Source organism: Suncus etruscus (genome assembly GCF_024139225.1).
Source record: "Suncus etruscus isolate mSunEtr1 chromosome X unlocalized genomic scaffold, mSunEtr1.pri.cur SUPER_X_unloc_15, whole genome shotgun sequence".
Classification (NCBI taxonomy): Eukaryota; Metazoa; Chordata; class Mammalia; order Eulipotyphla; family Soricidae; genus Suncus; species Suncus etruscus.
The window spans coordinates 36010-50316 of NW_026060310.1; the positions used below are offsets into that span (position 1 = coordinate 36010).

The 14307-nt window shown below is 38.2% G+C and overlaps 1 protein-coding gene across 1 annotated transcript; it reads right to left on the reverse strand.

Moving 5' to 3' along the window:
* Positions 1-487: 487 nt before the first annotated feature.
* On the reverse strand, positions 488-10261 carry LOC126000560 (ARL14 effector protein-like). Its single transcript, XM_049767785.1, has 4 exons — positions 10132-10261; positions 7965-8092; positions 6967-7103; positions 488-710 (listed from the first exon to the last, which is right to left on the reverse strand). The coding sequence occupies exons 1-4, from the start codon at positions 10259-10261 to the stop codon at positions 488-490; spliced, it is 618 nt and encodes a 205-aa protein (XP_049623742.1).
* Positions 10262-14307: the final 4046 nt, after the last annotated feature.

Genomic DNA, 14307 nt, shown 5'->3' on the forward strand with positions numbered 1-14307 from the left:
CCTCCCAAACTTCCCCAGGGCCCTCATGGCTCTGAATACTATTGTGTCCTCAGGCCCTTGCACTGAACCATATGGCCCAGTTGCGAGAGAACTACAATGGTGGTAGTTTATCAGGTACCCCTGAATCACTTGGAAGCCCTGCAAAAAAATAAAGAGAAGAAACTGCACAAAAATCTAAGTTACAAAACAAATTAACTTAAATGATTTATATTAAGAAATCTTAAAACAGTAAAGGAAAGTGTGCTTAATAGAAGGCCAAAGCCCAGAGAGTTGTCAAGAACAGAAGTAAAAACCTATTTCTAACGATACTTTCAGGTCAAGTGAAGAGATCTGAAGTCACAGAAAGAAAACTCCAGAATTCCAGGGCTCCAGAGAACGTAGGTCAGCACTCCCTCCCCCCCCCACTCACTCCAGAACTCCTCAAGAGGAAACAGACATGAACTTGAGTGTGTTGGAGCAGGGAGCTATGGGGTGGGGACGAGCAGTCCTACTCTCGGTCACTGAATGGCAGGGTACTGACGACATCCCCGGACTCATCAACTATGTCATCATATACCCAGCACCGGTTGTTGCGGCACTCGGGCCCACACTTCCTGGAGTTGCACTTGGGGCAGGGGTAGAAGCAGCCCACGCAGTTCTTATCCAGACAATCACACAGGTCTAGGCCACTGCTGATCAGCTTGCCATTCTCGTCATATTTCCTCTCGGGTCTGCAGAGAGAGAGAAGATTTGCATGATGTGGTGTGCCAGGTCTCAGAAGAGACAGGGAAGGTGCCACATAGTGTTGACACTATGCAACAGAGCTGACCCAGAGTACTGTAGAGCATTGGAGGGCAGGGATGTCCTGAGAAATCCAGCCAGGCTTGTCATCAAGTGGGGCACTTCATACTGGGCAATGTTTATACCCACAAAGGTTAATTAGACCATTTCTTACTCTGACACCTTCCCTAAAATCGGACAAGCAGAAAGCTGGAAATGTGGATGGCAGTACCTTGCACATGCAGATCCTAACTGGATCATGGTTCCCAAGCATCATTAGTGAGCCCCAGAAAAACCCTAAGCACTGTGCAGTGTAGTCCCAGTAATCCCCCAACTCTGCAGGCCTCCAGTAGTACCTCATTCCTAACATTGGTTCCTAAAATTGAACCCAGATCGTGGTGAATTGCTAGAATTCCTGAGCACCAACCCACTCCCCCAAAAGTTCATTGCTGGAATAGTCCATACTAAATTATGCTATTTCTTTCGTTCTTTAACAGAAGGAAGCCAGCCATGTTTCCCCAGGTGGCCAATGACATAAGACTCATCTAGCTCTTGAAAGAGAAGCAAAGCTGTAGCAAAAACTCATGGATATAAAAAAAAAACCTCACAGCTGATTGCACTCTGGGACACGTCCTTGGCTCTGCTAATGCCCTGGCATATGCACACACAGATATACCTACCCTACAACTACTGCTAGACAAATGGTATAGCTTCACCACTTTTGCACTACACGGCAGAGATTCCTAGCTGCCGAAAACTGCAGGTATTACTGTTTTGTGAATGACAACTCCAGGGATACTTTGGAGCCTGGGCAGGCTGCCTCCCCTTCCAAACCCTTACCCCCATCCCAGCATGCTTCTAAACTTCCAAAAGTCCTGGTAACCATAGCCATGAACAAACACTGTTGCCATATGAGCCATCGGCCCAACTCCACAGATCCTCAAAGTCCCGGATCCACGGCACAGACACCCCATAGTTTTAATACTGATGTCCCAGTAGGACATCAGTATTAGATGTAAAATTATCACATTAGCTCAAGAAACAAAAGTCAGTGACAGAATGGTCAACAAGAAATAGACAACTTAGTAAACCTTCAGAGAATTCCATAACTACCCCATTGTGAGATGGAACAAGTTTCATACATTTTCTTTTAGTTTTTTTTATAATTCCATTATCCTTTAGTTGTACCAAACAATATTAAATTATACTAAGCCAAGGAAGGGTCAGGCTTTGGGGAAATTCAGAAACTAATGACAAGGTTGAGGGAATGTTACACTTGCCATGGAATGGTGTCAGAATATTAATTTCCAGAAATAACTGATTATGAGCAACCATGTGTCTAAATTTAAAAAGGAAAGAGGAAAGAAAATACGGCGCAGAGAGATAATACAGCAAGCAGGGTGCTTGCCTTGCACATAGCTGACAAAGACGCTAAACACAGTACCCCATATTTTTCCCCAAGCCCACCAGGAGTGATCTCTGAGCACAGAGCCCTGACCACCACAGAGTGTAGCCAAAAAAATCAAAATAGAAACTAGCAAACAATACCATTGCCTGATTTTACTGATGGCTGCTCATGCATTTGTTTCCCTGTGCATATTCTACTTCTGCAATTTGCTTTCCTATTAGAAATCAGGACTTGAGATCCATCATTGAGGGTGAATAGCTTCACAAAGCTATTCCCATATGACTCAATTATTCCCATTCTGAGCCCGCACCTGTATAATATAAAAACACCAAGAGCTTAATGCACCTCCCTGGTTCACTGACACAATACTTAGAATAGCCAAGAGCCAGAGGAAACCTAAGTGTTTATTAACTAATGAATGAATAAGTAAATAACAAATACTGTGCAAGGAAATACTACTCATCTATAAAAATAAAACAAAATCCTATCGTTGGCAACAAAATGAATGAACTTAAAAAGTATTACCCTGAGTGCCGGAGAGATAGCATGAAGGTAGGGCATTTGCCTTGCATGCAGAAGGATAGTGGTTCGAATCCCGGCATCCCATATGGTCCCCTGAGCCCGCCAGAAGCGATTTCTGAGCATAGACAAAGAGTAACCCGAGTGCTGTCGGGTGTGACCTGAAAACCAAAAAAGAAGGAAGGAAGAGAGGAAGAGAGGAAGGGAGGAAGAGAGGAAGGAAGGGTGGGAGGAAGGAAGGAAGGAAGGAAGGAAGGAAGGAAGGAAGGGAGGGAGGGAGGGAGGGAGGGTGGGAGGAAGGAAAGGATCGGTGGGAGGAAGGAAGATAAAAAAGTATTACCCTGAGGGCATAGAAGTAGTACAGCAGATAAGGTGCCTGCCTTGCATGTGGCCAACCCAAGTTTGATCCCCAGCATCCCATATGGTTTCCTGAGCCTGCCAAGAGTGATTCCTGAGTACAGAGCCAAAAATAACCCTGAGAACCACTGAGTGTGGCCCAAACAAGACTAAACAAAAACTGAACAAAAAGTATTATTCTTGCTAAAAAATGACTCCACTGATAGGTGGAATATAAGGAAAACAAACAAATAAAATAAATAAAAACAAAATTAGCTTTAAAAAATTCCCAGTTAAAGTTCATCCGAGTGTGAGAACAGCAAGATCACAGCCTTGAGCAGTGGTCAAAGATTGGATTAACCTCCATTATGGGTACATGAACCCAGACCTAGCTGCCTGTCGACTGGGGCAGAGTTTGGGGGAAATAAAGCCCCAGTTAGTGTTCAGCTCAGTGAGAGACCAGCAAGAGCACAACCACTCTGCTTTGCTCCATGGCTGCGCATTCTTCCAGTCGAGGAGCTGTACCACGATACTTAATAGCAGTACCATATATCAAAATTCACAATGGGAAACAGAACCCTACCACACCTTGTGACTGAAGATCCTAGTTCTGGAGACCCACCCAACACATGTCAACAACATAACCTCTCTGATCAGGATTTTAGAGAGAACTGTTCAACAAACTTAAAGATATGATGGAAGAAACAGACCAGAAGACTCAAGAGGATATGAGAGTAGAAGTGAGAAAAATTTAAACAGAAATATCCAGACTGAAAAACATGGTAGGTGGAATGAAAACCTCACTGTAAAGCCTCGCCAGCAGAGGAACAGCCACTGAGGACAGAATCAGTGATATAAAAGATGAGCTGCATACCACCTCTATACAATAGAAGAGGATGAAAAAGTTCTCAAAGAAAGTGAACAGATGGGGCCGGCGAGGTGGTGCTGGAGGTAAGGTGTCTGCCTTGCAAGTGCTAGCCAAGGAGCAGGATCACGGTTCGATCCCCCGGTGTCCCATATGGTCCCCCCAAGCCAGGGGCAATTTCCGAGTGCTTAGCCAGGAATAACCCCTGAGCACCAAATGGGTGTGGCCCGAAAAACAAAAACAAACAAACAAACAAACAAAAAGAAAGTGAACAGATGATGATAAACTTCAATAGAAACAAGATAAGAATAACTGGGGTCCCAGAGACCCAGGAAGAAAACCCAGTTGAATAACCAACAGTCAAGGACAACATTGCTGAGCAATTCCAGAACTAAAGAGTGTATGGAATAGTATTCTGGATGCCGAAAGAGTACCAGCTAAAAGAGATACAAAGAAATTACCCAGGGCACATAGTAGTCACAATGATGAAAACCACAGAGAGAGATCGAATACTAAATGGAGCATGATCCAAAAAGGAAAATTATATACAAAGAGGCATCCTCAAGATTTACAGCAGATTTATCACAGGCAACTCTCAAGACTTGAAGACAATGGTGAGATATAGAGACACAACTCAAGGAAATGAATCTTTCGCCAAGGATAATTCACCCAGACAGACTTGAAATCAGGTTTGAAGGAAGGATACAGAGCTTCATGAAGAAACAACAGCTCAGAAAATTTACACACTCAAAACCAACTTTAAAATAAGAGCTGAAGGATCTACTCTGAGCCAAGGCAGACCAAACAAACACACCAAACTCCTACAATAAATAAGAGGACACTTAATCCCATGATAAATATCTCTCTCAATGTCAATGGACAAGCAAACAATGCCCTTAAAAATCTGGGGTGGCCATACTAAACTCAGGTAACACAGACTTTAAGCTGAAAACGGTTTGAAGAGATATAGATGGCCATTTCTTAATCAAGGGATATGTACTAAAGGAAATAACACTCCTAAACCTATGCACCCATAAGAGGCCAGCCAATTATTTAAAACAACCTCTGATAGATTTGAAAGAAACCATTAATAATAGCATAATAATAATGGGAGTCTTCAATACCAGCCTGTCACGCCTTGATAAGCCAAACATGCTGAAACTCAACAAGGATATATGGGCTTTGAGAGCAGAAATGGAAGAGAGTGGCTTGGTCGATATATGTAGAGGGCTCTTCAGCCACAAAAAGCTAAACACGCATGCTTCTCCAATACACATGGGGCATCCTCCAAAACAGACCGTATGCTGGGCCACAAAACATAACTCCATAAATTCAAGAGGATACAAATTGTATCAGATCTACATTCTGAGATCATCATGCACTGAAATTACAAGTCAATTACAAACAGACACAGAAAAGAAACTTAAGACCAGAAAATTAAACAGCTCGTTACTGTACAGTGAGTGGGTTAGAGATGAGATCAAAGAGGAAATCAAAAGATTCCTGGAAACAAATAAAAATGAAGACAGACTTAGCGGAACGTGTAGAATACAGCAAAAAGCAAAAGATGAAAATGTATAGCATTGTGCAAGCATTCATCAGGAAAGAAGAGCCTACATAATTAACTTTAAAATTTAAAATATTTATAACTTATGAATAAAACAGCTTAAAATTGTAACATTATCCAAAAAATGACCCAAAAATAGGCAGACAGAAGAAAATACTGAACCTCAGAGCAGAAATTAATGAACATGAAACCCAAAACAATCCAAAAGATCAATGAAAGCAAGAGTTGGTTCTTTGAAAAATAAGCCACTAGCAGATAGATAGATAGATAGATAGATAAACCACTAGCAGACAGATAGATAAACCACTAGCAGACTCATAAAGAAAGAAAGAGAAGATTAATACTCCAAATTATAAGATTAATAATCCAAATACACTAGCAGATAGATAGATAAACCACTAGCAGACTCACAAAGAAAGAAAAGGTTAATAATTCAAATTAGACATGAAAAAGGGGAGATGAAAGAGAATAAAGAGACTTTACCAAAAAATCCCATTCACAATAGTACCTCAGAAATCAAGTTGTACGGACACTACAGAAATATAATGGGTAATGGGAGATTACTTTGAGAAACTTTGCCAGAAAAGAAGAGAACCTGGAAGAAATGTATACATTCTTGGACTCCTATAATTTTCTAAGGTTGAACCAAGATAATCTGGCATTTCTCAACGGACCTATCAGTATTAAGGAAATTAAAATGGTAATCAAAATCTTCCCCAAAACAAAAGCCCAGGCCCAGATGGATTCACTAACAAATTCTTTCAACCCTTCCAAGAAGACCTACTGCTTTTTCAGGCTTGCTCAGAAAACTGAAGAAACAGAAACCCTTCCAAATAGTTTTTATGAAACTAACATCACCCTGATACCAAAAGCAGACAGAGATGCCACCAAAGAGAGAACTACAGGCCAATATCCTTGATGAATGCAGATGCAAAGATCCTCAACGAAATCCTAGCAAATGGGATCCAACAGTTCATCAAAAAAGTCATACACCATGACCAAGTAGGGTTCATTTCAGAGACGCAAGAATGGTATAACATACACAAGCCAATCAATGTAATATACCATATCGATAAAAGGAAAAATAAAAGCCACAGATTACATCAACAGATGTAGATACTTTGATAATCTCCAACACTCACTAATGCTAAAAAAATCTCTGAACCTTTTCTCAATACAGTCAAAGCCGTTTACTACAAGCCCATGGCAAATATTATACTCAATAGAGAAAAACTAAAAGCCTTTCCTCTCTGATATGGCAAAAGACAAGGTTTCTCCCTCTGGCCACTTCTATTCAACATAGCAATTAGGCAAGGAAAAGATATCAAAGGCATCAAGATAGGAAAGGAAGAAGTCAAGCTCTCACTGTTTGGAAATAACATGAAACTATATATACAAAATCCTGAAGACTCCACCAAAACGCTTCTAGAAACAAAATATGTGTTTAGTAAAGTGGTAGTACTTGTGGGTTATAGAAACCCACAAATCAAATATAATAAATCATAATCTTACTCGTTTTTCTCAGGAAAATCCTCATTCTTCTTTGACATCTTTGCTTTCTTTTTCAGTTTTCTGGGTACAAGATCAAAGTCGGTCATCTTCGGTCCAGGGTTTTCAAATGACAGGTTTTTTAACTGTGGCTGAATTTGCTGTTATGAAACAAAAATAATGTATTCATAGCAAAAATAGATTTTCTTTTATATTACACTGTATCATTATGATTATTCCTGTATATTGTAGTTTTTCTATCAGTTTTGCCTCAGTGATAAGGAGGCAGATGTTTTACCTACAAAAATATTTAATCTGATTTTCAATGGATACAAAAATACTTTGCAAAGAAGCCTTTGTTTCTGAATGAAGAAATACAGTGCGAAAATAATCAAGTAGGATATATATATCTGTATAGAACTGTAAAAGAAATATAACAAGGTAATATTTAGTTGTTAGCTAAAAAATTTTAAAAGATTTTGCATGCAGAATGTTCTAGTTTGATTCCCAGAATGACAGGCTCCCTAGACGACCAATACGAGAGACCCTGAGCACAGAGCTGGGAGCAGAACACAAATACTGCTGAATGTGACCCCAAATCAAAAGCCAGGTAAACTGTGATGTAAACTATCCAGCCCTAACACTTCCTTTCAGAGCTGAGCATCATCAATCTAAATTGTTTTGAATATGTAGAAAACATGCTCAGGGCAGAAAGTCTCCCTTTCAAGATATGTAGAGGGAAATAATCTGAGTGGCCCCCAATACACAGGCCAATTTCCATAGGAAATTCTATGTCCCAAATCATAAGAAAGTTCTCCTTTATTTTATCTTGTGTATATGTATATGTATTTGAGGGTTTGATGTCAACCCTAGCAGTGCTCAGCGAGCACACCTGGCAGACCTTGGAAGACTATCTATGGAGCCAATGATTGAACAAGAGTCAGTCATATGACGCAAGTGACTCCTATGCCCATTTGGCAACTCCTCAAATACCACACCATCAAAAATCATATACATCATACCGATTGCTTCTGCCTGATTTGAGAGCTTTTCTCAGGAGAATTCTCATCTGCTTTGTTCTCATGCAGGGAACTCTGTTGAGCTGATGGTTCACTCTGTTTATCTGATGGCTCACTCATTTTTTGGAGCACTAGAAAAATAAAGAAAAAGTGAGACTGTAATAATATCCATTCCTAGTAATGCAATCCTGGGCTCTCCTGCTCTGTCCTTACATCTCCCCTAATTTCTAAGTAAGTTTTCCTGGACTGGAGAGAAAAGTTAAAGGGCTTGGAGCACACATGCTTTATTTGCAAGAGGCCTGGGTTCGATGCTCAGCAACACACGGCTCCTCACTCCTATGTCCCGAGCAGACGAGTAAACCATTTACATTGTTTTGGGGTTTGCTTTTGTTTTTTTTGGGGGGGGGTTATACAGAGCTCAGGACTTACTCTGAGCTAGCTTTTATCAAGAATCACACCTGGTGATGCTCAAGTAACTATCCCTTAGTCCTAGTTGAAGCCAAGTTGCCATGGCTCAGCTGCTTAAGAGGACCAGGAGCTTTCCCCATTCAATAGCTCCTTTAAAGAAAATCAAGACCTATGAATGTCATACCACCAATCACATTGTGAAACCATATCTATGACCTAGTTCCAGCTGTCACTTTTCCCTTGCATGCAGCTGACCCTGGTTCGATCCCCAATATCCCACATGGTCCATGTAGCCTGCCAGTGTGACTCCTGAGTGCAGATCCAGGAATAACTAACCCCTAAGTAAATACAGGGTGTTGCCCCAAAACAAACAACAACAACAAAATGGAGCCATTAAAATCCAGTAATCAGGGGCCAGAGACTTAGCACAGAGGCAGGGTGTTTGCCTTGCAAGATGCTGACCCAGGACCGACGTTAGTTCGAATCCAGGCATCCCATATGGTGCCCCATGCCTGCCAGGAGCAATTTCTGAGCACAGATCCAGAAATAACACCTGAGTGCCACTGGGTGTGGCCCAAAAATCAAAGAGAATAAAAATAAAAATAACCCAGTAAACAGTGTAATAGGGAAAAAGGCAAGTACACAATGTAAGGCAGTTCTCTCACGGTATCTGCAAAAACAATGTCCAACAGGTGGCACAATCCCCAGAATTAAAACAGAATTCTAAAATAATAACCCGGCTGGCATTAGCCCGTGGCACTCTTGAATCTTACCACAAATCACAACTCTACAACGCGGGTGTCTGTTAACTATTTCAAATAAACTTCCAAGAATGGAAGGCAGTGTGCTCATGGTATCTGCAAAATAATAATGTCCAACAGGTGGCACAAGCCCCAGAATTAAAGCAGAATTCTAAAATAATAACCCTTTCCATTTCAAGATGCAATGGAAAAAGTGTTTTTTCAAGACCTTGCAACAGTCATGATAGAGACTGGCTCCAGAAAGTTCAAGTCCATTGAGTAGAATTTGTTTGGGGATTAGAGAAATAGTACGGGGCTTGGTGAAGGCACTTGCCTCACAGTTTGGATCCCTGACATCACAGAGGATCCTTCAAACTTGGCCACAAGTGATCCTTGAGCCAGGAGGAAAGACTGAGCACCTCAGAGTGTGGCTCAAATTAACAAACCAAATAAGCAGCAATTGTTTGACCTTTGCAACAGGGGCCTCTGGGAGGGCACCTGCAGAGCAAAAGAATTCGTGCAGATTACTGAAAACCGATCAAATCTGGTATTGACAAGATATCTTAAGTGAAGCTCCATTTGGTCATCATATCGTCCATCATTATCAAACACTTTTCTTTTTGGGTCCCACCCGGAGGCACTCGGGGGTTATTCCTGGCTCTGTGCTGAGAAATCACTCCTGGCTTGGGGAACCATATGGAGCGCTGGGATCAAACCCAGGTCCATCCTGTATTGGCAGCATGCCAGGCAAATGCCCTACTGCTGTGCTACGCGCCGGCCCCTATCAAGCACATTTTTATAGTTTTCTCGAAATAAACTTCAATATGAAATCAATAAAGGGGGTCCCATTCCAACTGAAGTAAGGGAATTGGAGCCTTCTCGGTTTTTTTCCTTGTCTCCCGTCCCCTTGGCCAACCCCACTTTAGTGGCCACATGATCCATCCAAATCAATACCATCATGCCCTATAGCCAAGAGCCATCAGTGAGTCCCGGGCATGACGGGTGGAAGGCCTCCCCCTAACGGATGTTTCGGATATCTCCTTTCCTTTGCAGCTGATACCAGTCAACAGCTTCAAGTCTGAAATGGAAAAATGCCACCCCACCCCCAAGTTCAAAAACAAACCAGCTCGCTACTCTTCTCAAGGAAAACATTGCAAGTGCTTAAACATGTCCAGCATTTTCCACAGCACTAACCCTGGGCCCTTGGCCTGCCTGCGGCCTGGCCTTCGTCCTTCCTGGGCTGTGCGGCCTTCGGCCAACGGCCAACGCCCGCGGCTCACCGTCCCAGGAAGCCCCAAACGAGCCAGCGTGAGCTCAACATGGCTGCCCCTCCTGCAGACACGGGAGGCGGGGAGTGCCTGGCCCGTGGCAGCCAGTCGGTTTAGGGCTCTGGTGACCCCCTCGACTCCCTCCCGAGGCTGCCGCAACGGCCTCCAAGAAGCAAATACCTTCAGAAAATGTCCTCCAGACGGTTGACTTCCAGGGACGCCACCAGAGGCTCTTACCTCCCGAGTTGCTTCTCCTGCGACGTCAGACGCCAAAAGGGACGCTCACCAGCGTGGGGTCAGGGGTCAGCGTGGGGTCAGGGGTCAGGACGCCACAGAGGCGCTTCGGGAGGGCTGGCCCACTTCCTGCTTCCGCCACCTGGCCCCCGCCAGGATGGGCCTTTCCCACCCCCACGGAAACTCCCTAATCCAGACCCACCCAGCTCAGAAGCTGCCAATCCAGGCCCGATGGCCGAGTGAGACCTGGGTTCGGCTCTCTTTGAGATGCTGAAACACATCCACCTCCCTCGTCATTTTTGGACCCCACCTTAGGAGACCTAGGCCGTTTCTATATTGGAAAATTCTGTCTTCTATCTTCTAATATTCTAAATTTTACGATTCTAAATTCCATATGCTAATATTTTAAATTCTAAATTCTAATATTCTACATTCTAAAATTCTAGAGTCTATAGTCTAAAATCTAAATTCTAAATTCTAAAACTCTATTCTATATTCTAAAATTCTAACTTCTAGCATCCTTAATTCTAAATTCTAAACTCTAAAATTCTATATTTTATATTATAAAATTCGAAATTCAATATTCTGAAATTCTAATTTCTAAAATTTTGAAATCTAAAATTCTAAATTGTATATTGTATAATTCTATATGCTATACTCTAATATTCTAAATCGTAAATTCTAAAATTGTAAATTTTATATTCTAGAAATGTTAAGTATTTATTCTAAAATGTAAGATTCTACATTTTAAAAAGTAAATTCTAAATTCTTTATTCTAAAATTCTAAATTCTGAATTATAAAATTCTTAATTCTCTATTCTAAATTCTAGGATTTTAAATTCTGAAAATTAAAATCGAAATTCGATTCTAAAATTCGGTAAATCATAATTTGTATTTTAAATTTAATATTCTAACCTCAAACTCTAAATTCTATATTCTAAACTTCTGAATCCTATACTCTAAAATTCTAAATTCTAAAATTCTAAATTTTATATTCTAAAATTCTATTTCTAAAATTCTAACGTCTAAAATTCTAAATTGTATATTCTAAAATTCTAAATCCTATATTCGAAAATTCTAAATTCTATATTCTAAAATTCTAAATTCTATCATCTAAATTCTAAATTCTATACTCTAAATTCTAAACTTCTAAATTCTACATTCTAATATTCGAAGTATTAAAATTCTAAATTCTAAAATTCTAAAATCTATATTCTAAATTTTTAAATTCTAAATTCTAAAATTTAAAATTCTATATTCTAAAAATTCAAATCCTAAAATTCTAAATTCTCTATTCTAGAATTCATAAATTTATATTCTAAAAATTGCAATTCTACATTCCAAAGAGTAAATTCTAAATTTGATTCTAAAATTTGATAATACAAAATTCTAAATTCTAAACTCTAAAGTACTATATTCTAAATTCTAAAATCTAAATTCTAAAATTCTAAATTCTATATTCGAAAATTCTTAATTCTAAACTCTAAAATTCTAAATTCTATATTTTAAAATTCTAAATTCTAAAATTCTAATTACTAAAACTCTATATTCCAAAATCTATATTCTAAATTTTAAAATTGTATATTCTATATACTGATTCTAATTTCTAAATTTTAAAATTCTTAAGTCTAAAAGTCTAAATTTTATATTCAGAATTCTAAATTCTAAAATTCTAAATTCTATATTCTAAAATTCTAAATTCAATATTCTAAAATTCAAATTCTATATTTTAACATTCTAAATTCTAACGTTCTATATTCTAAATTCCTAGAATTCTAAACTCTAAAATTATACCTACTAGTCTAAAATTCTATATTAGTTGGTCTTGTGCATCCCATTTGGTTCCCAAAACACAGAAAAATTTCTCATTCCATAGCCAGGTATATCCACTGCACGTAGCCGGCTGTGGCCCAAAATTTATAAAGGAAACTCAAAAACCCATAAATAATCAAATAAAATTCTAAATTGATAAAGCTCTACATTTTATTCTAAAATTCTAAAATTCTAAACTCTGAATTCTAAAATTTTTAATTCTATATTCTAAATCTAAGATTCTAAATTCTGAAATCTAAATTCTAAACTCGGTTACAAAATTCAATAAATCAACATTTGTATTCTAAATTTTAAAATTCTAAGCTCAAATTCTATAGTCTTTATTCGAAAATTTGGAATCTATATTCAAAATTTCTAAATTCTAAAATCTAAAATTCTAACTTCTATATTCTAAAATTCTGAATTATAAATTCTAAAATTCTAAAGTCTAAAATTCTAAATTACTAAATTCTAAAATTATAAATTCTATATTCACATATTCTAAATTCTAAAATTCTACATTCTATATTCAGAATTCTAAATTCTAAAATTCTAAATTCTATATTCTAAAATTCTAAATCCTATAATCTAAAATTCAAATTCTATATTCTTACATTCTAAATTCTAACATTCTATATTCTAAATTCCTAGAATTTTAAATTCTAAAATTCCAAATATCTTAAATTATACCTACTATTCTAAAATTCTAAATTACTTGGGCATGTGAGCCAATGCTAGCCAAGACAAACTGTTGTTTCATGTCCCTGCATCCCATTTGTTTCCTAAAAATTCTAAATGGATAAATCTCTACATTTTACCCTAAAACTCTAAAATTCTAAATTCTAAAATGCTGAATTCCACAATCTATTTTCTAAGATACTAAATTCTAAAATCTAAATTCTAAATTCTATTTTGAAATTCAATTAAATTCTAAATTCTAAAATTTTAAATTCTATATTCAGAATTCTAAATTCTAACCCTTTAAATTCTGTATTCTAAAGTTCTAAATTATATTTCTAAAATTCTATTTTCTATATTCTAAAATTATAACTTCTAATTTCTACATTCTAAATTTGAAATTATTTATTCTATATTTCTAAATTTTAAAATTAAAAATTCTATATTCTAAAATTCTAAAAGAAACTATAAGAAGAAGAACAAAATTTGTTCTTGCCAATATAAGAAAACCATTCTATGACATAGTTCAGGAAACAGTACAGAAGTAAGTCATACATAGCATAATAATATAACAATAGTAAGTCATACACATATACATTACATAACATTACATAACATAACATAACATACATAACTAGAAAATTCCCCACATTGCATTATATTTTCTCTTGAGTCTGCCAAATATGGTCTTGAGGCCTCCTGCACTGCTCATTTGAGCACTAACTCAATAATCATGGGCAGTTACATTAATCTCTGGACAGTTGAAGAAAATCAAAGACTGGGCCCTCAGAAATTATGAGTACTGATTGTCTTTTTCTTGGGAGTCGGGATACCAGAGACAGGATGGTTTATAAACCACAGAAGTTTAGTCTTTCAGTTCTAGAAGCTGTGATATACATGATCTTTCTTTTTTGGGAGGAGAGTGAAATTGTTTTATTTTATTTTTAATTAATATCTTTATTTAAACACCTAGTTTACAAATATGATTGTAGTTGGATTTCAGTCATGCAAAGAACACTCCCCTTCATCCTTGCAACATTCCCATCACCAATGTCTCAAATCTCCCTCCTCCCCACCCTACCCCCACCCATACTCTATACAGGCTTTCTACTTCCCTCATTCATTTACATTTTCATGATAGTTCTCAATGTAGTTATCTCTCTAACTGCACTCATCACTGTTTGTGGTGAGTTTCATGTCGTGAGC

Excerpts from the sequence above, each read along its gene's own strand:
- LOC126000560 (XM_049767785.1), bottom strand. The coding sequence starts at position 10,261 with ATGTTTTCCTTGAGAAGAGTAGCGAGCTGGTTTGTTTTTGAACTTGGG. Across the intron at positions 8,093-10,131 it reads AGGAGATATCCGAAACATCC|TGCTCCAAAAAATGAGTGAG; the intron begins GTTAGGGGGAGG and ends TTATTTTTCTAG. Across the intron at positions 7,104-7,964 it reads AAATCAGGCAGAAGCAATCG|CAAATTCAGCCACAGTTAAA; the intron begins GTATGATGTATA and ends GTTTCATAACAG.